General features: G+C 45.9%; 1 protein-coding gene across 2 annotated transcripts in view; it reads right to left on the bottom strand.

Annotated features, from left to right (window-relative positions):
• The window catches only part of SETX (senataxin), a 674415-nt gene that overhangs the window by 558310 nt on the left and 89764 nt on the right, over positions 1-26341 (bottom strand). For both annotated transcript variants that reach the window (XM_085613922.1, XM_085613923.1), the window contains exon 3: positions 2832-3042. In XM_085613922.1, the coding sequence (XP_085470048.1) occupies positions 2832-3042 (211 nt within the window). The remainder of the gene's footprint in view (positions 1-2831; positions 3043-26341) is intronic.

Genomic DNA, 26341 nt, shown 5'->3' with positions numbered 1-26341 from the left:
TGATGCAGAGTAGGTTCAAGTGGCTTAGAGTGGATTGGCATAGAGTACAGTGGAGCAGAATGAAGATATGCAGAGTAGAGTGGCGTAGATTTCAGTGACGGAGAGAACAGTGTTGCAAGGTAAAGTGACGTTGAGTAAAGTGCAGGGCAGAGCGGAGTGGTGCAGGGCGGAGTGGAGTATGGCAGAGTGGAGTATGGCAGAGTGGAGTATGGCAGAGTGGAGTATGGCAGAGTGGAGTATGGCAGAGTGGAGTATGGCAGAGTGGAGTATGGCAGAGTGGAGTATGGCAGAGTGGAGTATGGCAGAGTGGAGTATGGCAGAGTGGAGTATGGCAGAGTGGAGTATGGCAGAGTGGAGTATGGCAGAGTGGAGTATGGCAGAGTGGAGTATGGCAGAGTGGAGTATGGCAGAGTGGAGTATGGCAGAGTGGAGTATGGCAGAGTGGAGTATGGCAGAGTGGAGTATGGCAGAGTGGAGTATGGCAGAGTGGAGTATGGCAGAGTGGAGTATGGCAGAGTGGAGTATGGCAGAGTGGAGTATGGCAGAGTGGAGTATGGCAGAGTGGAGTATGGCAGAGTGGAGTATGGCAGAGTGGAGTATGGCAGAGTGGAGTATGGCAGAGTGGAGTATGGCAGAGTGGAGTATGGCAGAGTGGAGTATGGCAGAGTGGAGTATGGCAGAGTGGAGTATGGCAGAGTGGAGTATGGCAGAGTGGAGTATGGCAGAGTGGAGTATGGCAGAGTGGAGTATGGCAGAGTGGAGTATGGCAGAGTGGAGTATGGCAGAGTGGAGTATGGCAGAGTGGAGTATGGCAGAGTGGAGTATGGCAGAGTGGAGTATGGCAGAGTGGAGTATGGCAGAGTGGAGTATGGCAGAGTGGAGTATGGCAGAGTGGAGTATGGCAGAGTGGAGTATGGCAGAGTGGAGTATGGCAGAGTGGAGTATGGCAGAGTGGAGTATGGCAGAGTGGAGTATGGCAGAGTGGAGTATGGCAGAGTGGAGTATGGCAGAGTGGAGTATGGCAGAGTGGAGTATGGCAGAGTGGAGTATGGCAGAGTGGAGTATGGCAGAGTGGAGTATGGCAGAGTGGAGTATGGCAGAGTGGAGTATGGCAGAGTGGAGTATGGCAGAGTGGAGTATGGCAGAGTGGAGTATGGCAGAGTGGAGTATGGCAGAGTGGAGTATGGCAGAGTGGAGTATGGCAGAGTGGAGTATGGCAGAGTGGAGTATGGCAGAGTGGAGTATGGCAGAGTGGAGTATGGCAGAGTGGAGTATGGCAGAGTGGAGTATGGCAGAGTGGAGTATGGCAGAGTGGAGTATGGCAGAGTGGAGTATGGCAGAGTGGAGTATGGCAGAGTGGAGTATGGCAGAGTGGAGTATGGCAGAGTGGAGTATGGCAGAGTGGAGTATGGCAGAGTGGAGTATGGCAGAGTGGAGTATGGCAGAGTGGAGTATGGCAGAGTGGAGTATGGCAGAGTGGAGTATGGCAGAGTGGAGTATGGCAGAGTGGAGTATGGCAGAGTGGAGTATGGCAGAGTGGAGTATGGCAGAGTGGAGTATGGCAGAGTGGAGTATGGCAGAGTGGAGTATGGCAGAGTGGAGTATGGCAGAGTGGAGTATGGCAGAGTGGAGTGGTGCAGGGCAGAATGGTAGAGTAGAGTGTGGAGTACATTGGGGTAGAGTGGCGCAGTGGGATAGAGTGAAACCGAGTGGCATAGTGCATTAGCGTACAGTGGAGTAGAGTGGTATACAGTGCAGTGGCATAGAGTGAAGCGTGTACAGTGCTATCATGCAGAGCAGTGTGTCCTCTAGAGTGAAGTGGCGCAGAGAGCAGTGGCGCAGAGAGCAGTGGCAGTACAGTGGAGCACAGCAGAATAGAGGGTCAGAGTGCAATGACGTAGAACCCAATGGTTTAGAGTGACGTAGAGTCCAGTGGCATAGAGTAGAATGTTGTAGAACATGGTGGCGTAAAGTGCAGTGGTGCAAAGTAGCTGGCATAGATACGATGGTGTAGGGTGCGTTGATTTTGAGAAAAGTGGTGTTGAGTAAATTGGAGTAGAGTGCAGTGGTTTAGAGTGCTGCAGAGGCATAGAGTAGGTTGTTTCAGAGTGGAGTGGTGCAGTGGCGTTGAGTGGCATAGAGTACAGTGGGGCAGCGTTGACTGCAGTGGCACAGAGTGGAGTAAAGTGAAGTGGCGTGGAGTGAAGAAGAGTAGATTGTTTCAGACAAGAGTGAAGTGGCGTAGAGTGGAGTGGTGCAGGGTAGAGTGGAGTGGTGTAGAGTAGTGGTGTAGTGTGCATTGGGGCAGAGTGAAGTGGCATAGAGTGGTGAAGAGTGCAGTGGGGCATGGTAGAGAGCACTGGCATAGAGTAGAGTGAATTGGTGTAGACCCCCACCAGCAAGCATGTCACATAAATCCTCTCACTTTGAAGTCGGAGAAAAGAAACACCAAACTCCCTGGAAGACACAGCTTGACATCTGACCTTTGTATTTGAATGCACAGCAACTGTGACAAGATAAGGACAAGACTTAAAGGCCTGCCTACAGAATGCAAGCTTGTTGAAGAACACAGTAAACAAGGTTTGGGCAACAGAAGGGTCGAACTCGAGTTGGACAGACTAAAGGAAATAAAGCTAGCAAATATAAAGCCAGAAAATGTGAGTAACAAACTACAAAGCCAATGGAAAGCAAAGGGCAGAATGTATTCCTAGGTCAACTTTCAGAATGTCCACAAGAGGTCTTAAGCAAAATTAGATGCACTGTCTGGTACACTGCGACCTAAAAAAAAAAAAAAGAGTGCAGCTCATCATTGTCTAGAGAGAGATACTTACTGAGCCGTTCATCGAGCAGCAGGTATGGATACTTGAGAACCTCCAGAAGAGGTACGCGCAGGTTGTTCTCAAACTCTGGGCCCACAAACTCCGGTAGCTTTGTCTCCCCATCTTCCTCCACAAAAAGCAACTCCTCTTCATCAATGCTCTCATCTTTCATAGTCTTCTCAAACTGGGCAACAAGACGTGACGTTTCGGCCTCCCATAAGGCCTGGCCACAGAATACAAACAAAAAATATTAAGACTTTTTGCAAACAATTGTTACCAATCACTTTATTGTTTAACAATTTGTGTGTACTTTTTGAAAGCCTGTATCAAAGCAGCCATCCAGCATAGAGAAAACAGATCTTTCCACCTGTCCTGGGTCTCTAGCAATCACCAGCAACTAGCGTTCCGGAACGCTGCTGTGGGTGATGACATCAGCTAGGGGTTTCATCGGATGGCCCCTTTTATAGGTAATGCATGACATGCATTTATTCTTCTCGGGGCCCTGCTACGGTTTTTAAACCACTACTCAGATCTGTAAGCTGCACTCGTGCTCTAGATGCATCCTGGGGACACTCCGTTTCGAACACAAACTGCAGTGGTTGTCTTTGTAGTAAACTGATCTTTAATCACATGAATGAATACACTGAAAGACCTGCTCCAGCTGTTAAACTAACATCACTTATCAGAAGCTACGTTGAAGACAGAATAAGCACTGGAAATGACAAAAGATCTTGCCTTGGCAAGCTGGTACAATTTTCTTTTTAATTTTAACTACAGGCCACATAAAAGAAGGGATTAAAAGAAAATGTCCCTCAAAAGGTGGACGCCATATGCTTGCTATATAAATCAATTTAAAAAATAACCAACACACATAATTTTGATAAAAACAGGTGTACAGCTGCGCGGGCTGTTGTGCAACATGGCTTTAAGTGTAAATTGAAAAACAAAAATGCATCGTAGCACTTTCCTTTAAGCCATGTAGCCCAACAGTCTGCTCTGCTGTGCAATATTTCTAAAACCAGCGAAAGTGGTTGGGGAGGGACTAAGCAACACGGAGGGGTATTAAATAACTGCCACATTGGCGGGGGTGAATAAACAACACCAGACAACAAGTACCAGACTGCAAATGTAAAGCAAATGGGGTAACAAGCAATTTACACATAGCATTTGCCAGCCTGATATCACATAACCAATATAGTCGGATCAAACATGCGCTTCAAAATTCAAAATATCCTGGTACAGAATTAGGTTAGTTAAAATGTAGGAGCAAAAACAAAACTGGCGACTAGTAGGGTCTGCGGTTTTGTAAGAAACAGAAATACGTACATGTGTCTATTGCTGGCATACCCAATCAAACCAAAGGTCATCGAAGCGCTAAGATAACTTTGGCGGTAGATGAACACTTTACAGGTCGCTACAATATGGCAGAGGCACAGAAGAGTGAGATGGATCCTTTTTCAAATCGCATAACCTATTAGCCCTCAAGCGTCTTGAGCATCACAACAACATTGGGCATTCAAACAACCATTCACCCTTTGTCTACAGTCCTGTGAAAAGGGCAAAACAGAAGGCAAGCACTATATCGAAATGAGCGTTATGAAGATCAAAATGAGCCAAGGATCTTTACATCACATGCCAACATTTTAAAAATAAAACTCTATACTTGAAAGAAAGAAAAAAACAAAATGACAATCCCAGAATGTAAAAACAATTGTCAAATGTGATGATAAATCAGAATGGAGCTCGGAGTGACATTTGTCACAGTGAATGTGATGATAAACAGGCACGGAACAACTGAAAATATGTGCGCTCGTGTTACTGGCAGAAACCAATGAACAACATAGTGCACCGAAACAAATACAAATGGCCAAAAGTCAAAGCCTATTAGTAATAGGACAGCGCTCCATGGAAGGGAGCAAGATACCTCTTTTTGGTCACCTAAATGGTGGCCATCCAGCATGGGAGACCTTCCAGTCCCTGTGCACAAGGCAAACAATCTAGGTTTTATCTTTGATAAGCTTACCTTTAAAAACCAGATTAGTGCCCTCACCTCATCAATCTTCTTTATTTTAAAGATGATCAGGAAAGTTTGCCCCTTCAGTCCTTCGGACACATTAAAACTTCTGGTGACAGCATTCGCCTTGTCCAGATTGGACTACAGTAATGCACTGTAAGTAGGTATCCAAGGGCAACTTCTTCAAAAATTGTAGCGACTTCAAAATGCAGCAGCTAGATTGCTGCTGGATATCCTGAAATTTCAGCCAGTCTCTCACAAATTGAGAACCTTGCACTGGCTCCCAGTGGACAAGAGGATCAAATTCAAATCCCAATGCCTAGCGTTTAAGGCACTGCATGGATCTGGTCTTGACTACCTGAAGAATCATTTGAAGTGGTATCTACCTCCGAGAAACCTAAGATCTGCTCACTGCAAATTTCTACAAACACCCAGGTTTAAACAAGCATTTACAATGCAATGGTCTCGGCAATATTATAGGTAGAGCTATTGGTATTGCTCATTATTTTTTTATCAGATGGGTATAATGGCATCCAGTACCCCACAACTTCAAGCGTTTTGTGGAGGGGCGCCCTCGCAGCGCACACGAGAGGTGAACAAATGAACGACATCCCCATGGGGTAGACAACGGGGCAGCTACTGAAAGTCTGCAGGCCGGGGAAAGGGTAACTGGGGGAAACGAAGGGGACAGAAAGAGAAAAAAAAAGGCACAGAATCACGGGGACAGCGAAGGGGACAGCAGGAGGAAAAAAGCACACAATATTTACATTACACATTCGGGCACGGGGAGATTAAAAGTTGCAATGTCCGCAGCTAAGAAGCCCCGATCTTGTCTATTGTGCCTTAGAAATGAGAGACGAGTCACGGTTTTGTCACCAGTGCTTAGTGCGTTAATGAAACACGAGTCCAGGGAACCAGGGTTTCCACAGGAGCAAACACAGATGCTGCCGGGGCAGTGATTATCGGGCTCGGGCAGTAGGGGCGGGCCAAGCTGCATACATTACGGCTCTGATGGGCAAAGGTGTGCAATTCCCTTTGTGGGTGATGGCAAATCTTTTTAGGGACCTGAACGTTGAGGCCACAGCCCAGAGACTCCTTGCATCTGTTCCTCTGACTCCTGCGCCCTCCGCACCAATGGCGCCCACTTAGCATTCCGCTCAGGGGATACTCATTTACATTGTGAAGGTATTGGAGCGCTTTACATGCGCGCCGGTTACGTTGCACATTCTGGCACGAGGGGATTAAGTGATTTACCCAGGATCACAAGACGTGGACGCGACCCCGAGGGTCGAACTCTGGTTTCCAGACAATACCTACAGAAAAGAAACACAACTTGCAGAGTCACGAGTAAGACCAAAACACCCACACCGCCGCCTTTCTCCGAGGCGAAGCAGAAATGCCTCGGAGAAACGCAGCAGCGGTTTCAGATTCGGGGGCGTGTTTCTTTTTCTCTCCTCTTGCCATTGGCTGGAGCAGAGAAAAACACGCCTAAAAAAGGGCGTGGCTAAAAAGTGGAAAAAAGAGCACGGAACACGCCCCCGAATCTGAAAAAGATGGAGCCTATTTGGAGGGACGGCTCTCTCCTCCAATGGCTGGCCTCGGTTTAGGAAGCCAGCCAATGGAGGAGAGGCAAAAAGAGAGGCGGGCTAAATAGCCACTATAAGAAACATAAGATCTCCGGACTTCCGGTTCTGCCTTCGGCAGACCAGACGGTCCCTCGACCTAAAAAGCGAGTTGGGGTGGAAGAAGTTACCTGGAAGGGACTATTAAAACTGGCTCTTCATCAACTAACTTCTACCTGGAAGGGACTATTAAAACTTGGAACATGCTTCCATATGGCATAAAGAACAGCCCAACACTGCTAGCCTTCAGGAAGGCATTAAAAACCTGGCTCTTCATCAACTAACTTCGCCTATACATTCCTTTTGGCAACCGTGCTGAACTTCAGGTTACTAGCGCCTAGACGCCCATGGGCAGTTGAGCGCTTTATAAATGTTCAAATCAAATCAATCAAATCAAACCCAGATACCAAAAGGAGTGACAAAGAACACAAATAATCAGATAGAAGAAAGTCTTTTAGAAGGGCTCATGAAGTAACAAATAGGAAGTGATGGAGGGGCTGTAAGACCACAGAGTAGGTACAACATGTCTTGAAAAGAGAGCGCAAGCGCTGCCTAGGTGAGACCTAAACAAGATATTATTCCAAAATATCTGTGCTTGCCCCATGCATGGGCAGCACATGCAGTCATGTGTTTTGCATTCTGGACCTTTGGAGCAATGAAATAACAACGGGGAAATCAAACTGCAGGTACCATGGTGCAATGTGAAATTACCTGAGAGAGTTGGGATGGCTCATTTCGGTCTGTAGCACAAGCACACCCCAATAAAAGGCCCACGTTTTTGTGTTTCCATTGTTTCAAAGTATTTGCTGTATGATTTATTTCTTTAGACAGGCTGCTCCAGCCTGAATATTATGCTAAAATCCAATAAAATTTGTTATAAAAAAAAAAAAGGTTTAGTGGAATTACATTTTTCCTTGCCACGTGGGACAAACAGCTGCGGATCACTATCACAAGCTACCCAGTGAACGGGAGCAATATACATTTTACACACACTGACCAAAAACACGCTAGCCCTTCTCCAAGTGGAACACTCCAAGGGAAGGGGTGCCCCCCGTTTAGGGAAAACGGCTTCCTCAAAAATGCACTTATTCCAGACTTCTCATGTGCCTGGTGTAGTTCTGCTTGTGTGTCCTGTGACGGACAGGTGTGGATGCAATACTATACCTTCTCTGACAGGCTGGTAGGGGACAAAAACACAACTGGAAACTCCACTATATCCTGGGAATGTTAAAGAATCCTGGGAATGTTAAAGGAATGGGCTGATCTTAATGGTATAGTACCACCAGAACAGGGGGGTTTTAAGGAACTGCACTCGACAATTGACCTCTGTTTTTCATTTTGGTCTATTTCATGCAAGTCTGTGGAGCACAGGGGTAGCTTATTTTGCTGCTTTGTAGACTTTCGTGCAGCTTTTGATCTGGAAGACAGAAACCGCCTATGGGAGTAGATGGAAACATTTGACATCGCAAAAGACCTCTTAAGACTAATTCAGGAGTTACATACGACTACCTGGGCCCAGGTCATTAAGAACACTGCAGGAACTTCAACGAAAAAAATACAAGTAAATAATGGGTTGAGACAGAGGTGTTTATTAGGCCTTTTACTCATCTCCTTATTTGTCGCCGATCTGCCTGTGACCTTAGCTGCTGCAAACTGATTTATTCCTAAAATGAAGGGTAAACATGTGGCATGCCTTCTGTATGCAGACAATCTTGTGATTTTAGACTAGACAGAAATATGCCTGCAAAGGAAGTTAAATACATTTGAGGATTGTAGGTGGAAAAAATTAGTGGTAAATAAGGATAAAACTGGGGTGCTTCGCTTCAGTAAGACCAAAAGTACATTTAAGTGGCACCTAGTCTCGGAGAGACTTGAATTAGTTAACGATTATAAGTATCTCGGAGTCTGGTTCGAGCCGTCCTTGAGTTGGAAAATTCACCTAGAGGCACTGGAGACCAGGGCTATTGCCTCGGTGATTGGGCTGAAAACAATTCAATAAGGCCTTCGGAGAAATGTCATACAGATTAGCCCCAAAAGCTTACGCAGCAATGATCCCCCTGCAGTTGCAATACGAAGCCGAATTGTTATACATTAGTGGTAAAAATAGGTGGGATGATGAGGAGGAAAAGTGTTTGAAGCATTTAATGTCACTCCCCAGTTCTGCCATGATCCAAGCAATAAGATTAGAAACTGGCATGATTTCATGGAATATATTGGCTCCAAAAGCCTTAATAAGATTTTGGGAAAAATTGAGTGGGGAGGACGGACAGAAACTTTCTCAGTGGCGCAAGAACAAAATTGTGCAAAGTGAATTAAAATGGGCAAAAATGATAGGACCAAACTAGGTGCCATTTTTAAAGATATGAAAGTAATTTTGCTCCCACAGAACTTACACATAAGAATCTCCAAGAGTGAGCTAAAAGCACTAGGCAAAGAACTGTTCATCGACAGACTATCAATACTTAAGTGAGAAAAAAATATCCAGTACATTTTATGTTAAACTCATTGCGGAATAAAGTGAGTTACCCGTATGTGAATACCCTACCAAACCAGCTATTAAGAAACTAAGTGTTGAGAGTAAGCAATTGGACTCAACCCTTGTAAGATAAGTGACATGGTAAAAGCAAAAATGATTCGTACAGGAGGAAATTGTTCTTGTGGGTTGAATACTAAATGTGATATGTTGCATATTCTGTTGGACTGCTTAAAAATTAAACAACAGCAGAGACCGTGATTACGCCCAATAATCCTGAAATGTGGGATTATGACCAGTGGGCATGCTGCTGAATAATTAACTGACATGCGCTTTTTAGACCTGCAAGTGTCATTGGAAGATTCATGAGGTTAGCCAGTGCAGTGATTTTTGAGGTTTAGTATCTATGAGGGTTGATGTATTTTATGGGACTATCTGCAAATTTTATTTGAACACATATTTTACATGAGTAGCTTTTTATGGTCTTATTAGATCAAATTTACTGTTATATATGCATTTGCTCTCTTCTTTTAAAAAATGTGTTAGAAGGTATTTATATTGTGTATTAGACATAAATGTTGTGTTGTTTAAAGGCCAATGGTCTAAATACAATATAACAACAAGAGAGGAAGGGAGGAAAATGACACTCTTGATCCCCTCAGTAATCTAGACAAAAAACAACAGAAGAGTGCATGGTAAGTTTAAAAGGAAAAAAAGGGAAATAGAGTCACTCTTGTGAGTTAAAAGAACCCTCACTCATCAACCTGGTTGGTGACATGCTTCATCATTGGGTTCCCACCAGAGAGGCCGAATGCCTCCCTGGTATGCTACTACGCCTGGTTACAGCGGAGCTGGGTGTTTTCTGGTGACTTACTCCCACATCCTGGGCTGGCTCGGAACCCTTGGCGTCACTGTGCGCGCCTGAGCCCGCTGTGAATGACTACGAGCACGTGTCCGTCCCCTCCGATGCCTTACTGTTTCACAGAACGGCTCCTGCCCTGTGACTGTACGAGGCTGTACCCCTTCGTCTAGAGCCGCTGCAGGTGCATGTGGGGCGCAAAGAGAAATCCACTCTCCCTGAGACCACACCCCTTCTGAACCAGCAGCATCCTGCATGGAGGGATTGAACGCGCAGGTGCTCTACTTTGGAAATCTTTTACTAAATTGCTATATTTAGAACAATTCTGAATAGGGAAGATCGCTTGGTGCTTACCATGATCAGCAGCATGCCACCAGCTTCCTGGCCAGTGACCTCAAATATTGGAGGGTCCCACGCTTCCTAGGCTAGCTTCCATACATCCCTGTGTTCCTTAGTGCCCCGCGCTAGAGCCTCTTATTATTTAATTTGCCAGTTGGAAATGTCCTTTTGTATTTCCCTGTAGTTTACATTAGAACTCGTAGGAGCTGCTTACTCTCGTGCGTGTCATCCTCTCCCACCATAGGTGCAATGTCCCAGCCCTCGTGCCATATGACATGCATGCAGCCTACAACTGGGTGTACTGTTGCACCACAAGAGTGACCACTCACGCGTTGAAGTCTGCTCCCATAACAGCTCAACGCCCTCTCCTGCCCTGGAACTCCCTTTCTTCCATGGTGCCATGCTGCAGTGTGTGGCTCTGTGTCCGCATGGCGACTCAGTAGACGTGCTGTGTGGGTCCTGGGCGCTGTACTCTGCCCACGGCCCCCTCGTTACTCTGCACTTTTGTGGGTGTCACACGCAGCCAGCTCCTCGGAGGAAGGTGTGAATGACGTGTATATGTTAATCATCGGGATCTTGTTTGCGCTATATAAAACTTTTTAAAAAAAATAAATAAAAATAAACCGGAATCTGTGCATCCAGTGAATCGAAGCAGAGACCGGTTTGAGGGGTGTGCCATCTCTAATAGTGGCCTTCAGTCTGTGGTACGGAGACCTGCTCCCAAGCGCCCGCTCTCGGCCCCCTCTTGATGAGGAGCGGGGCCTGGTCCTTCTTCCAACTGCTGACGGCCCGGCCACTGTCCATGGTGTTTAAAGCTGTCGCAGCCTGAGATTATGCACATACAGTTGCCGGTACAACCTCAATCAGCCAACACCGCAGAGCGAGCTCATGCTGCGCCAATAACAACGCCCCCACCCCCACCGTGGCGCCACAGTGTGCACAAATGATCCTCTTTACACACCATTCAGTTAGCTGCCCATAAGTAGGGGGAAGTAAAACACAATGCCCAAGGTGTGGATCCAGAGCGCAGGGTGGAGGGGTGGTGCTCTCTCAGCACAATGTGCCTGCTCAGAGTGGGGACCAGTCTACCCTCCCTGCGATACATTGCCTGGGAGGAGCGCGCACTATTTAGCACCTGCACTGAAGAATAGTGCACCGTACTCTACTTTGGAACGCACAACGATACGTTTGCACATTTACATACACTGCCTCGATATGCACATACAATTCTTTCCACACACCAGTCGCACAGATCTACAAAATATAAATTACAGAAAGCAAACATACACGAGCTCACAATCACGTACAATTATGCACAAAAACTGACATATGCACTCACCTCCGCCATTAATTATACACAACGCATACAATGACCAGCAGCAATAACGTACCAAACACAATCAAACATGCATACCCTAGTCCCTGCCTAAGTAAGCAGCACCTGCATTACATCTATTGTTTAGTAAAATGCAGAATAACATGATTTTGATTATTGTTATGTAACTGTGCCTCGCTCTAATTTATTGCATTGTGCTGCACATTGACACTCCCACCCGCCCCTCGCCGCTTTCACCTACAGTACAGTTCCCCATTGTGTTCAGGAAGTGGTGGAGATCAAGTTGAAGGGAGAGGGTGGGCCAGAAACAAACAAGCATTGGCATAGCCAATAGGGCTTGTCTTTGGGACCTTATAAGTATTTAGCCATGCAACAGTTGATGTTGCACCAAGGATATTGTGCTGCATAACTAAATACTTATAAGGTTCCAAAAGCAAGAACTATTGGCTATGCCAATGCTTGTTTTATTCATTGCAACAGCCTTTTTGTTGTTTTAGACGGGTCTGAACACGTAAATCAAATCTACTGACTTTGTTTTCTAATTATCCTTGCAGTATTTGCTTCTCTATAGTGCCTCTTACCCAGGGCTTTAAGTGGGCTGGGTCTCACTGGTGCTGAGCACCGGCAGTTTTTTAAAGGAAGCCTCAAAAAGGGTCTCTATTGGGCTCCGTTTTGTGCCCTAGCACAGGTGGTCCGTTTTTTTCCGGACTGCAGTGAGGCACATCGATGTGCGCTGCTCACTTCTCACTAGTGGACAAGTTACGGCATGACGTCATGTCAGGTGAACGTGGTAGGGGAAGGGAAATCCTTCAAAAAAGAGTCATTTTCTCTCTGGATTTCCCTTCTCTTTTTGAAACTCAGGAGCAGCAACATTGCCCTGGTGTCACCAGGGCTTTAAGTAGAATCTTTATATACAAGCCATAGTTGCCGCTTATTTATCTTATGCAACTAACAACCATTGACAAAGCCAATATTCCTGACTTGTTGTAGGTATGATGTTACTTGTAGTATTCATATGTCTGGATGCCATGACAAACAGCAAAATACAAGTCGGGTGGCACACTATGCTAAGCACAGATTTTCAGCTTATGTGTTTTTAAGCCACGCCGCTTTGAGAGACCCCCTAGTTTTTTCATCCCACTTAAAGCTCTTACCCCATGGAGGGTTTCAGAAGCCCTTGTACTCGCAGTTCCTACAACAGTCTCTAAGTCCCAAGAAGGAAAGAGCAGACCGTAGCAGGTGCGTTCGCTAGGTTTGGGATCAGGGTTTCAGAGCCCTGTGCTAATATTATTTCACATCCCCAAAAAAGCACTTACCAACTCCGCCAAACGGTGGCATGTCATTTGAGCTGCAATCAGTCACTCCTGGGTTTTAGTTGACAGAATGTTGCATTCTGGGACTTGTAGTTTTGTTAACATATTTGCGGGCCCAAATCTCAGATATAAGCGCAGTCCTCTGAAAATTAAGTTCCAGCGGAGTGTGTCAAGCATGACATGCGGGTCACTCAGCAGCCACTGCAAAGGGTCTCGTTGAGAACGTCATGGTGTCTCGAGAGCAAGTCTACACCTCCGGTGATCAGATTACCGCACCCTTCTAGGCACTCTAAGGTTAATTGTACCGGGCGCCGTCCCAAGGGCGCGAAAGCTGAAAGGTTTGCCGGGCCCTCCGCACATTCCTCTTGAGGTTTCAGAGGAGCGCAGGGTGCGACGGAACGGATCACGTTCCTAAACCTGGCAGCGGATAAATTACCTCGCGCGCAGGACATCAAAAGAGGCGCTTTATTACCATGCGCGAGGCCGCATCCGATGTAATTAAAGAACAATGGTGGAAAAGGTGCTCAGCCACTTGGGGCACCTGCGCTCAGACCGCACTTTCCTGACAAGTCACTAGTTACAGTGCTGATGAGGTGACCCAGATGTGACAAGCCGCCACGAGTCACGTGTGATACGATCACTAAATCCTGGCACATGCACTCTGGGAAAAGCAGTTTAATTTGCGTTCTCTAGGATTACAAATGATGTGGGCTCAGGAATCACGCAACGGGCCTGCTGCTGGATCAAGAGTCAGCGCGTTGCACGTGACATGGTGTCACATATGTGTCCTTGTGTAGCGCAACTGGTGTTCATGTAAAGCGTTCTGATACCCGATACCTTCGGGTGAAGTTTGCGCTATAAAAACAAGGCAGCGTGACGAAGCTTCTGATAAGAAGCTTAGTTGCCATGACAATGGAAAGCTTGGCACAAGATGGCGTTGGACTGTCCACTGTCCGTACGTACGTGCGCATGTTCTTAGGTTTGGATGAATGGCGAGAGCAGCCATCTTTGTCCATCCCTACGCGTGCAGGTTAAGCATTCAGAGAATCAATCGCAAAAGGCACTCGCATGGCGAGGACAGCACATGCGCTGCTATCGCCTGGCGAGACCTAAAATCCCAGACATGCTGTTGCTGCTTTCCACAGTTTTTACACTTAGATGATCAGTGCCAAGCCCCGTCGCTTTCATCCTCATCTAATTAAATGTTCCTGAGACAATGTTGGCTATCTGGTGTAAACAGGAAATGGCCCCAGTGCCTGTTCATCAGCCAGCATCAGTGTTGGTACGAATTTTACGGTTCAAGAATCTCATTTCCCCTTGGATGGTTTCGGTACTTATTAAAACGGGCTAGATGTTTTTGATGTGATGTAACAGATTGCACTTTCTACACAAAATCGATTGCTTTATTTATTTATTTTCATCCCAGAGCAGGCTCTGTTTTTAGACACATTTATTTACTCATTGGAAATGCTCCTAATTCAAGTGAACTCGTAAATGCTCAAAAAGGCAGTTGACGCGTAGCAAAAAAACAGTCACTAGTTTTATTTAGCTCCTGGTTGAATATCAAGTATGTAATGGAGGTGTTAAAACATTGTTTTAGAAGTAATTCTACGTACAAGCTTATTAACAGATGTGGGTCCCGTTTATTGCCCAGTTTCTTCCCATATATCGACCTGTACCTCTTTTTATATGTTTTCCACAATTGTGTGTTTGTGTGCCAACTCTTATAGCACCTATATTAAAAGGGTGGCGTCTTTTGCAAGCACGCTTGCCCAGCTGGTTCTTGTGAGGGAGGTCTTAAGAGGTTCATGATGCGTTCCTTTCTTCGGAGACGTGTACAAACCCAGAACCAGTGCGAAGGTTGGAGAGTCGTTTCTCACAGCAATGCCATATAACTCAGAACATTCATATGTGAAGCAGTTTGTGATTGCTCGCACTTTAGCGGTAGCACAACACGCATTTGCTTTCTTCAGGCACCAGCTGGTGACACCACATGCTCAAGTGCACCCACGCTGCTATTTGTAAAGGCAGACCGTTCCTGAGACCCAACACAAGGGCATTGGGATCGAGAACATTCCCTCTAAATCATAACTCTTCTCACTGCCACAGCAGAGTTGGGGGTCATTTCTAACTTGAGGAGACAAACTGATTGCTTTTCCTCCCCACATTATTCTTTCTGCCTGTCCTCGGTTCATAATTTCTGCTCTTTAGAGGTAGCTGGTCATATTACAGAATTCACCTATATTGTTTGTTTGCCAGAGACAATGATGCTGCTGGGGAAGACAGACATTTTGGAATATGGGCTGCGCGTTTATCAATGATTGGCTTTCCACAGAGTTTGGGAAATACCACAATGGACGGAATTAGAGCGCAGGCCAAAACCATGGGTACCTTGAAGCTAGCAGTTTTCTACCAATTTTGGTAGTGTGCGTTTTTAACAGAGACTAGGTCTTTCACCTATCCGGCGTGAGTGGAGCTGTAGCAGAGGAGATTATATTAAGACACTTTATAATCGACTGGCCAGGTGTTTTGAAATTCCTGGCACAGATGACAGCGTTAATGCAGTCGTATCCCGCACCTAGCACACTCGTAGGGACCAGTTACAACACTCAGTCTCCTCATATCCCCCCCCCCCCCCCCAACAAACATGGAATGTGTGCGAATGAACAGGGGAAGGTGGAGCGAGCAGAGAAATGCCAGATACCTTTCAACTGAGAAGTTACCATGGATCTGTTAAATTTCTACAGACATTTCTCCTGGAAAGGGATTAAACTAAAAAAAACGATATGTAAGCGGCCTTGGGCTGACTTCACTTGCCTCACTCGTTTCTTGGTAGAATGATGGCACGTGATCAGGTGAAGTATTAGGTCTGATGATTTAAGTAAAGCATCTCCTGGGCAGCATCCTGCTTCTCTTTATTTAACTTTAGAACCAGGGGACCCTGGTAGATGGGGTTCCCAGGGCCCCATTGTACAGCCCCCGCTTTAAAACAAAAATAAAATAAAAATGCCAGCATCACGCCGGAGGCCCCGCCCCCTCTCTGCACTACTCTGAAAATGCGCTCCCTGGCGCATTGTAAGATGGGATATTAAGTCCCCAAGAATACGGAGGGTTCCTGGAGACCAACTAGCCCACCAGGTACCTCCAGTAAGGTCCACATAGCTGTTTTGCAGAGAGGTGGTCCGAGGCCATGCCCCTTTTTACACCACTCTGCAAATGCTGGTCCTCTTGTGTCCGGAGGTCATACTGGAGGTAACTGGTGCGCTAGTTGGCCTCCAAGGACCCTCATGAATGAAGGGGACTAAATATCTCAACTTAAAACCCGCCAGGAGGTGTGTTTGAAGAGTGGTGGGGAAAGAGGGGGTGGCCTTTGTACACCTCTCAGCAATCCCACTATGTGGGGCTTACTGGAGGTAAGACGTAGGCTAGTTGGCCCCTAAAGGGCCCCCAGCAGCAAAGGGGACTTAAATCCTCATCCCGGAGCCTGCCAGGGAGCGTGTTTGTAGAGTGGTGGGCAAAGGGGGTGTGGCCTGCTATGAGAACTTTGCAATCCTGCTGTGTGGGACTTACTGGAGGTAATAGGAGGGGTAGTTGGCCCTCAAGATTGTCCTTGGAGGCCAACTACCCCTCTTGTTACCTGCACTAAGTCCCACACAGTAGGATTGCTAAGACATCTAAGGAGGCCATGCCCCCCTTTCTCCACCACTCTGCAAACACACCTACTGGCAGACTTCAGTATGGGGGAAGAAGTCACTTGCTCTTTTCTGTACCGGTCTTGCTTCTTTCTGCACCCCTGTTGTCTCTTTATGTACCTCTTTTGCCTCTTAAATCACTTTTCTTGGCTTTTTCTGCACTTCCTTCTTACAGCATCCCTCCTGCCTCGTTCTGTACTTCTCTTGCCCCTTTGTGCACCTCTCCTACCCCTTTCTGCACCCCTTTTGCCTCTTTTTACACCTCTGTTGGTTCTTTCTGCACTGCTCAAGCTACTTTCTGCACCTCACTTGCTTTTTTCTGCACCTCTCTTGCCTCTTTCGGCACCTGTGTTTCTTTCTGTACTTCTCTTGCCTCCCTGCACCTCTTAGTTAGAGGTAGTTTTAATCCCCTTGCCCTATTATGTACTAGGGCATTACAGAGGAGGTCATACCAATCTCAGGGGTACCCCAACACATAGTGTTCCCCAGTGTATGTAGGTGTTTCACTGTATTCTAAGTGTCTTTTCGCATAGCACTGGCTTTAGTAAGAGTCAATTACCACCAGTACCCGTCAGCAAAAGGTTGGGGCACAGGATGACTTTGCAACAAGGCCTCTTTCTGCTCCTCTGTTGGTTCTTTGTGCACATCTATTGCTTGTTTCTGCACCTTTCTTTGTCTTTCTGGACTTCTGTTGCCTCTTTCTGCATTTTTCTCTTCTTTCTGGCCCTTTTTCTTTTTCTGCACATGTCCTACCTCTGTAGGCATAGTTAGAAATTAGCATTTAAAAAAACATTGAAATTCACTGAAAACAACTATAGGTTTCAGGCACGTTCTAGTTAGAAATTAGCATTAAAAAACCTTAGAAATTCACAGAAAAAAACATTGGTTTCAGGGACGTTATAGTTAGTTGGACATTTCAATCGTACAAAACCAGAGAAACTCCGCCATTATAGTTAGTTCAGCTAACTATAACTCGCTCCCCCGCAATGCAATGCTGATGACGTCACATATTACATCATTCATGACATGGTCAGTGACATCACTGATGACATCTCAAATGACATCACTGATGACATCACCCACGTGAAAATCTGATGCACCTCCTCACACTCTAATATAACCTTTGATTCTAAAACACCAATACCAGTTACTACATACGCACTCACTGATTCATAGGTCTACACATTCACTCATTCACCCATACAGTCACTCACACATGTAGTCACTGATCAATACAGCACTATCATTTGCACTCATACACCTATACACCTATACAAACAAATACCGCCACTCATCCATAGTTACTCACACACCTAGTCACTCATGCAAACAATCAATCACACTCCAATTTACTCACCTATACAGTTATCCACCTCACGTATTCGTACAGATACTAATGCATACTTACTCTTCTATAATCACAAATACAAGTACACACTCATCCATATAGCCACTCTCACAATCACAAACTCTCACGTATAGTAATTTTATATACTCCAACTCTCACATACACTGCCTTTTACATATGTATTAACTTGGACATGTACCACTGAGACATCCATTCACTCACCAACACACCCATACACACACTCACCCACCCATACAGCTGTTTCCACAGGCACTCTTGAACCCACCCATACATCCAGTGAATCAACCACTCACACATCTATGCACAGAGTCACACACCTCCCACCCACACACACTCAGTCAGTCTCCCATACAAATACTCAGGCAACCAATCAATAACCCATATACAAACTCATGTAGCTACTGACCAACCCATGCAGCAGCTTTCACAAGACAGACTGAGACATTCACACAAGTTTAGTCACTAACCCATGCATTCAGTAAGACACATTTAATCATTCACTTATACAGTCACTCACGCAACCACTAAAACTTCCATCCAGACACGTAAACACACACTTATTCTTCAATACACCTTGGCATATATATAAAACATACTTAAACTTTAAAGAAACACAGTCACTGGATGATGTCATCGGTGATGTCATCAGCAGTGCATTGAGGGGCGCAAGTGATAGTTAGCTGAACTAACTATAATGGCGGAATTTCTCTGGTTTTGTACGAGTGAAATGTCCAACTAACTATAACGTCACTGAAACCAATGTTTTTTTCAGTGAAGAAAAAAAAAAAAAAAAAAAAAAAAGGATATATTATCTTGGCTTCCTGCTTGACCAAAATGTGTGACCTTAGGCAAAATACTTTATTTGACTGAGCCTTCTTTTTGTTCATTACCACATATGAGAAAACCTTCAAATATGTGATCTCAGGACATGCGGATACAAAAATCTCTAAAGAGTTTGATTATAATAACCTATAATGTTGCTCCATCTACAATAAGAATCCAAGCCACATACGCTTGTTAACTAATAGTATAGTATCATTTTCTTAGAGTTTCAAAAAGAGGAGTACAAGCGTTTCACCTGTAGAGAGTTCTGCCATATTTTTACCACTCCTTGAGTGGACAAAAGGATGGGTGAAGCAAGTAGTAAAATAAAATAAAAAACAAAAAGAAAAGAAAACTCGGACTGGTATGTAAAAGTTAAAATATAGCAAACTCGCTACACGTGAAAAGCTAATGTTCACCTTCTGGAAAATCTTAAGGCAACATTGGTACAGGCCTGGCTTCCTCACTCACCCCACTCCCTGAAGCAACTCCAGTAAAAGGGAGAAGGAAGAGCAGAGGAAGGCCATGTTACATTTTTACGTCGAGCATAGGCAGTGCTTGAGCTGTCTCGAGACATGTTGTATACACTTTGTGGGCTTATTTTGCCTTTTTATTCTTTACTTTAACTGTCCTTTAAAATAACGTGCTTGTTAGTGGTTAATCCTTCCTCTTTGTCCCTCCTTTTTGACTTTTGTTTACTGCAACGGAGCAGTGCCCAATGACTGGTAACTTTATGCTTTGGTGTTTGTGTGTTAGTTTAGGGAACTATTTTTTCTTTGTGTCCTGCTAGTGCTTTTGCCCATTGATGATGCTTAACTCCATCCCCCAAGAGACCCACCCAAGTAGTTCCATGTTGACCTGACCTCTCCCCATCCCATTTGGTTTACGGCAGGGCTTCGAGATCGACTTGCAAAATCAAATAACCTAAAGAGTGCTACAAGAACTCACTTTATTTAACAAGGCATCACTTTAATTGAATTCAAAGTGTTGTCACAACTACCACACAAGGAGTGTGGGGAGCAGTCCGTGCAATTTAACAGTGTTTGGGGCTTAGGATTGACTTGAGCCACCCGGATTGTACTCTATTGTGGAATACGTCACTGCTCCCAAGCTCCGATGTCATCAGGGAAGTGACGCCTTGTTTATCACGCCTTCCCAGTTTTTAGGCCTCGGCTAGTTGCATTTCTTGCCGGTCGGGAGTTTATATGTTAGAAAACAATGTTGTGTTTCAATCGCGGCATCCGCCTTGTTGTGTCTGGCATCTTCATCTTGGAGCTCAGTCATTTCGGGCCACGTTGTGGGTTGCCGGTTTCTGTGCACTTGAGTGCTGTTTCATTTGCTTGCAGCGTGAAGAACTGGATTTAGTTACGGTAAATTGTGGTTTTTCTGTTCTAATCAAATAAATGCCACTTGTTTACTTTTCTTCACACGTCATGTGCCTGAAATTTGCCATACACATTATTTTGTGTGCAGTTTTTCTTTTTTTATACGTGGATGCAATTTGGGCTAGATATAGAATTACACATTCTGGAATTAAGCTATAATTGAACCTCGTGAGTTGACTGTGTGTAGATTGAATCAATTGAAAGAGCTTGTAAAGAAAGGGAGCACGAAAAACAAGACAACGGTCTTTTATGAAATTTAAGTGTGGCTGGGAGAGGAAGGTCTGAGTGATCGGCCATTTATACACCCGCTTCCTTTGTTCAATACTTCATTTGAAGATTGAGCGTTCCACTGAATGTAATAATGGATTCTGCACGTTTCATTTTACCATCAAGAGAAATGGAGGGTTTAGTTAAGGATCACTGATGTGGATTGATAGAAACGCCGCTCTACTGAATACCAAGCTATCAAGATTGCTTCTAGGCCCAAGAAGCCCAACCAGAGTGCTTTAAAAGAAAGGTAAAGCCTTCAGGGACTTCCTAAAGGTGGCATTTGTTGATACTTCTAAAAGGACCAGTTACATTTACACATGGTCACATTCATGTTTTTTAGGCAGGGGCAGATAGATTGAGTGGTTTCCCAAAATCCCAGGATGTTGTGCCAACGTTGTCCCTGGTGGTTTCCTCTACAATCTTTAGTTTGGCTCAGCGAACTCTCGGCCCGCTTTAAGGCATCCAAGAGGTAAAATTAATCAAACATGCTATCTTGTTTGTTCAGCTGCGGTGCTTCGGCTAGAGTTCATCTGTCAAAGTATTCAGTGGGACAAAAATAAACGCGTCCATTAAACACATTTAAAAAGTTGCTTTTCAGAGCACTTCCAACAATTTCGATACTTGTTTTAAAACAGCAGACTACATTTTAGGTACAACAACTCACAGTTCCTCAAAATTGTGTGAAACGACACCTCTAAATACAGGCAAGGACATCTCTTTAATAATCTCTGCAGTAGGCTCATTGTGTTGTAGGATTCTTACTCTTGAAACTAGAAGCCTGGCAGCTAGTGAAACAAGCATAGGCAAAACCGATGTGTCTCACCCACGCAAGAGTTATTGGCTTTGACAATGTTTTGTTTTTTTAAAGCCTGTTGTACAACAGCGCGGCATGGCTGCAAGAGGTTTTTACTTTCAGGCATGTGGCACAGCAGCAGCGCAGCTGTACAGCATGGCTAAAACACATTGACAAACAACATAATGCCAGCATAAGTGAGACCTATTGGCTTTGCAAATGCTAGTTTAAAGCATGATTGGGAGGGTGAACAAGCAGCAAAAAGACATGCCTTCCTGCTGCACACAGAGGAACCTCATAGCGTGATGTTGCAAAAAAAATAATCTGGGAAGCAACATTTTTAAAGAGCCGAAAAAGTACCCTTTAACTGTGCCCAGAGCAAGGCCTTGCCGGGCTAGGGACAAAACAAATAAAATATCAGATAACTTTGCTTGAAGGGGGTCCATCTTCAGAGTATTGCACCAAGCCACAAATTTGTCCCAGTGATGGGCACATACAGTTTTTAGGTCTCGGCTCGAAGGCTGCGCTTGCGCAGTCTCGACCTGAGATTTAATGACTTGGAGAAGAGGGGCTTGAACCCGCCCCTCTTCTCCCCTGTTCTCCATTGGCTGGCCTCTTCAATGCTGGCCAGCCATTGGAGAAGAGGGCCCGTCACTCCGATCAGGCCCCGTCCTTTTCGGATCGGGGGGCGTGTTTTTTGCAAGAAGTCTAATTATCTCCTCCAGCCAATGGCAAGAGGAGATAACAGCAAAACACGCCCCCGAATCCGAAAACGCCGCTGCGTTTCCCCGAGGCATTTCTGCTCTGCCTCGGAGAAAGGCAGTGGTGTGTTGTTTAGGCCCATGGCAGTTTTCGGGTTACTCTTCTGTTGCGAAACCTACATCCCGGTAGAAACCCAGAATGTCACTGCCTAAATATCTACGTATTTTCGGTTTAATTATATTATGCCCCTGGGGGGGGAACAACCTTTACAACGCAATTTTTACACCGCACTACCATTACAACGAAACTTTTACAACGCATGCGATGTTACAACGCATGCTTTTACAACGCAAGTCTTTACATCGACTTGCACTAGATGGCGTGCTAACATTAGAAATAGTGTCGTTTACTATCCAAACACCTTCCCTACTGCAACGTGGACTGGAGTTAGAATATTAAATTACACATTTCTAATGTCAGCACGCCATCTAGTGTATGTCGATGTAAAGACTTGCGTTGTAAAAGCATGCGTTGTAACAGCATGCGTTGTAAAAGCATGCGTTGTAACGTCATACATCCCCCTGGGGATCGGCTGGGATTGGAGAGATGGTCGTAATCGGCCTAGTCGGATGTTTTCTACCCTAGCATCATCACGGAGTTGTGGTGTTTGCTTCCTCCTGCTCTAAAGCTCGCCTTGTGTCATCCACACTTGTGAAAACGGGAAGAGAAGTAAACACATGATCTCATCCAGAGCCTGGATCTGCAACAGATGTCGCGAACATTACCACTTCCTGCAGGGCTGGGTCTGCCTATCATGGCTAGCTCCCGCCCCTTCATGGGCACAGGCGGTTCCTCTGAGGCAAGTACGTGTGGCGAGCTCGTGTGGGGCTGTGCGTGGGCGGAGGGGGGTGCCTCGTAGGATTTTGTTGTTGTAAATAATGACTCCCAGCTATGTGTGGATGTGACATTTGTACAGCGCGTACATAGGCCAAAGGCAGGACGCAGCAGTAAACGAGCAGTTAAAGGGCTGGGTGCGGCCTGGAAGCGGAAGTGACTTTTACTGCGTCGTGGTGTAGTGTTTTTCATTTTCAGAAAGGCTGCTCGTGACTGAACATGTTGATGAGTCGCGAACATTACCACTTCCTGCAGGGATGGGTCTGCCTATCATGCTAGCTCCCGCCCCTTCATGGGCACAGGCGGTTCCTCTGAGGCAAGTACATGTGGCGAGCTTGTGTGGGGCTGTGCGTGGGCGGAGGGGGGTGCCTCGTAGGATTTTGTTGTTGTAAATGACGACTCCCAGCTATGTGTGGATGTGATATTTGTACAGCGCGTACATAGGCCAAAGGCAGGACGCAGCAGTAAACGAGCAGTTAAAGGGCTGGGTGCGGCCTGGAAGCGGAAGTGACTTTTACTGCGTCGTGGTGTAGTGTTTTTCATTTTCAGAAAGGCTGCTCGTGACTGAACATGTTGATGAGTCGATGCTATAGCTGTAAGTCTGTAAAAAAATAATCACGGAGGCGGCGGCTTGTATACGTTTGGGTATTCAAGATGAAGACGGTAAACTTCAGCCAGCGGGGCCTGGGAGGACAGAGGAGCAGTGGGGCCAGGGATGTGCCTAGAGGCGGGGGAAGGATCTGTAATATGACTGGGGTGTGCCCTTCACACCGGTTGTGTCATTCCTGGTGTGGGGTTAATAACACCCCCTGCGTCCTGATTTACGGTGCCGCCTTCCCTGTTAATCTCTGCCTCATGTCCGGAGCAGGGCCCGGATCCCTCCAGAGAGCCGGGAACAGCTTCTTGGCTTGTGTTCACTGTGGGCCGCTTTGAAAATGATCTTGCTGGGGTGATGCGGAGGTCAGCGAAACAGCTGCACGAATAAACTGGACTCGGTGCACTAAAAGGGTCATCGTGATTATTGCTTTTTTGCATTTTTATGTTTTGCATTTCTCCTCTGTCACGCGCCTGTTCTGGAAATGTCTACCTCAATGTTTCCCGGGTGATGTAAGAAATCTTTTTTTGTGCGGTTCCTCGGTCTAACTTCCTCTCACGGCCCCTCTGTGCCTCGTCCTAAACACACAAAAAAATCTTTTGGAAATGTATGTATTGATGGCTTTCGGCGTTTCTACAAAGAGGGGTAAAAACATGCCAACGCAGGGCTTTAAGTGGGCCTGGTCTCGGACCTGGAAGTATTTATAAACGGACATTGAAATGGGTCAATTTCGGGGACTGTATTCATATCCTTAACTTTACAGGCAAAAAATCAGATCGATTTCTGAACAACTAGTGTAAATAAGTAAGGGTAATGCAAGACATCGCTGTTTATATTTCGCATGCCTTACATATCTTCTTTCCCCCAAGAGCTTTACTTCCAGGATGTGTTAAGGTAGTTTTTTCAGGCAGCGTATTACTCTTGTATAGTGCCTGCTTTGAATTGAGTCGCATCTAGGTGAAGATAGGTCCCATATTTGAGTTAAGGGTGAAGGCAGCGCGAGTTTCTCAGTGTCTGTCAGTCGGCCAAAAGGTGTTCATAACACATGGGCATCCAGTCCTTGGCCTCTCTGTAGAGCGCACAGAGCAGTGATCACATATGCCAGTTGCACTTGCGATTCTGTGTAAATGTGTGTGCTGCAGAGTCGCTCTCCTGCAGAAGTGTAGAAGCCGAGCCAAGTAGGTGATTTGGTCTGGGGAGTTCATTGATGGAAATAATAAGGGAGCCTCGTGGGACCCTGGAGGAGGCAGTGCAGCAGCCTGAAAGCAGGGATGCAGACCATAAATGTTTCCATTTAAAGGCAGAGTTCGATAGCTGCATCTGAGAGCCCGAATGTCAGACGAGAGCAGTGCAAGGTAATACGCACTTACTACCTCATGCATGATCAAGGCAACAAGAGAGGACGCCCAAAACATAATGGAGATTGTGAAGTCAAGTTCTAATAGTGCACTAGTTAAAAGGGTCATACAACATAAGGGGAGTGGGGGGGGGGGTGTCTTTATCATGCCCTGTAGCACTGTTAATCACCAGCAGCATGGATTCCAGATTTTGTCTGCTTGGCTGTAGAGACCTACTGTGACATCACTGATTGGGTGGCCCTTTAAATCTGCCTTTCAGAGATAGGTGGATTATTGACAAGGGGTAGGAACATGTCATCAGTTACTTCGGCAACAGGATCTTCAACAGTCGCTTCAACCCCAAGAATCCTCATGTTGCTGGCAGTGTTGCCTGAAGACCACTTTGCTTTCCTGCCACCCTTATGCTGAACCAGTGGTGAGCTCAGCGTGCTAACGAGAAACCCTCTGTGGGTCTTTGTTATCCTCTAGATGCTGCTAAATGTAATTAAATGCTTCTTTTTAGCCTTAGAAACCTCAGGCCAGAACTGTGGTATTGGTTAAAAATCTTTTGCTGGCAATTGTTTTATGACAATTATGTTTCTGTAAATAGTCACTTGCACTTTATAGTGAGATCTATATTGAGGTTCTTTTGTTTTGAGTATTCTTTAACCCCTTCGCTGCGGCGCGAATTCCGCCGCAGCGCTGGGGGGGTTTGGGGGCAGCACGGTGGCGCGGTGCTCATGACGGAACGGCGCCGTCATGAGTCACGGGCGAGCTGTGCTCATGACGGCGTGGTTCCGTCACGACTCCGCCCACTCTCTAATTCGCCCGCACAGGCGGGGAATTCGAGCCGCGTGGGAGGAGCGGCCGCTCCATGACGGAACCACGCCGTCATGAGCACACGGTGCCCGTGGCTCATGACGGCGTGGTTCCGTCAAGGGCACACAAGGGGTTAATCAAGAAATATTCAGATTACAAAGCCTGCTGTGCCGATGTTATACAGTCGCGGAAAACCACATAATGTAAATAGGTCAGAGGGCTACTGCGTGTGTGTGGGGGGGGGGGGGTTGCTCTGTGGGTGGCTGTGTGTGTGTGTGGGTGGCTTTGTGTGTGGCTCTGTGTGTGTGGGTGGCTTTGTGTGTGGCTCTGTGTGGGTGCAAATGCAATACGTCTCGCATTTGAGAGTGATTAAGCTATTGACGTTGTAAATAACAATGCCGTTTCTTTAAATGTTTTACAAAAAAAAACATAAACGGAAATAATGTCATGAGCAATGCCAATAGCTCTAACTTTAACAATGCCGAGACCATTGCATTGTAAATGCTTGTTGTTGAGGGATGTCGGTCTGCCAAGATGACATCGACCACCTCCGGAGGAAGGTCGAAGGTGTTCAGCTGTCGCTGCTCAATCTTCAAGCAAGAAGGAAGAGGTTGTGAAGGCCTGGGTATAGAACCCTGCACTGAAGCTGCAATGGCACACCCTGTCGGAGGAGCAGCCTCATAGTAGGACAGAAGGTTGCCCATGGGTTCTGGATACCATACTCTTCGTTCCCAGTCCAGGACCACTAGGATGACTTGGGGCCAGCCAGTCCTGTTCTTTGTAAGTACTCGGCAAAGAATGGTATCAGCAGAAAGGCATATAGGAGTCCCAAGTTCTACTCGAGAAGAAACGAATCTCTGTGCGAGAGATGCATTGGAATCTCAAAAC

Source organism: Triturus cristatus, chromosome 1_2 (assembly GCF_964204655.1).
Source record: "Triturus cristatus chromosome 1_2, aTriCri1.1, whole genome shotgun sequence".
In the NCBI taxonomy this organism is placed as follows: domain Eukaryota; kingdom Metazoa; phylum Chordata; class Amphibia; order Caudata; family Salamandridae; genus Triturus; species Triturus cristatus.
Note: the sequence above shows the minus strand (reverse complement) of the source record. Positions and strands in the feature narration are given on the sequence as shown.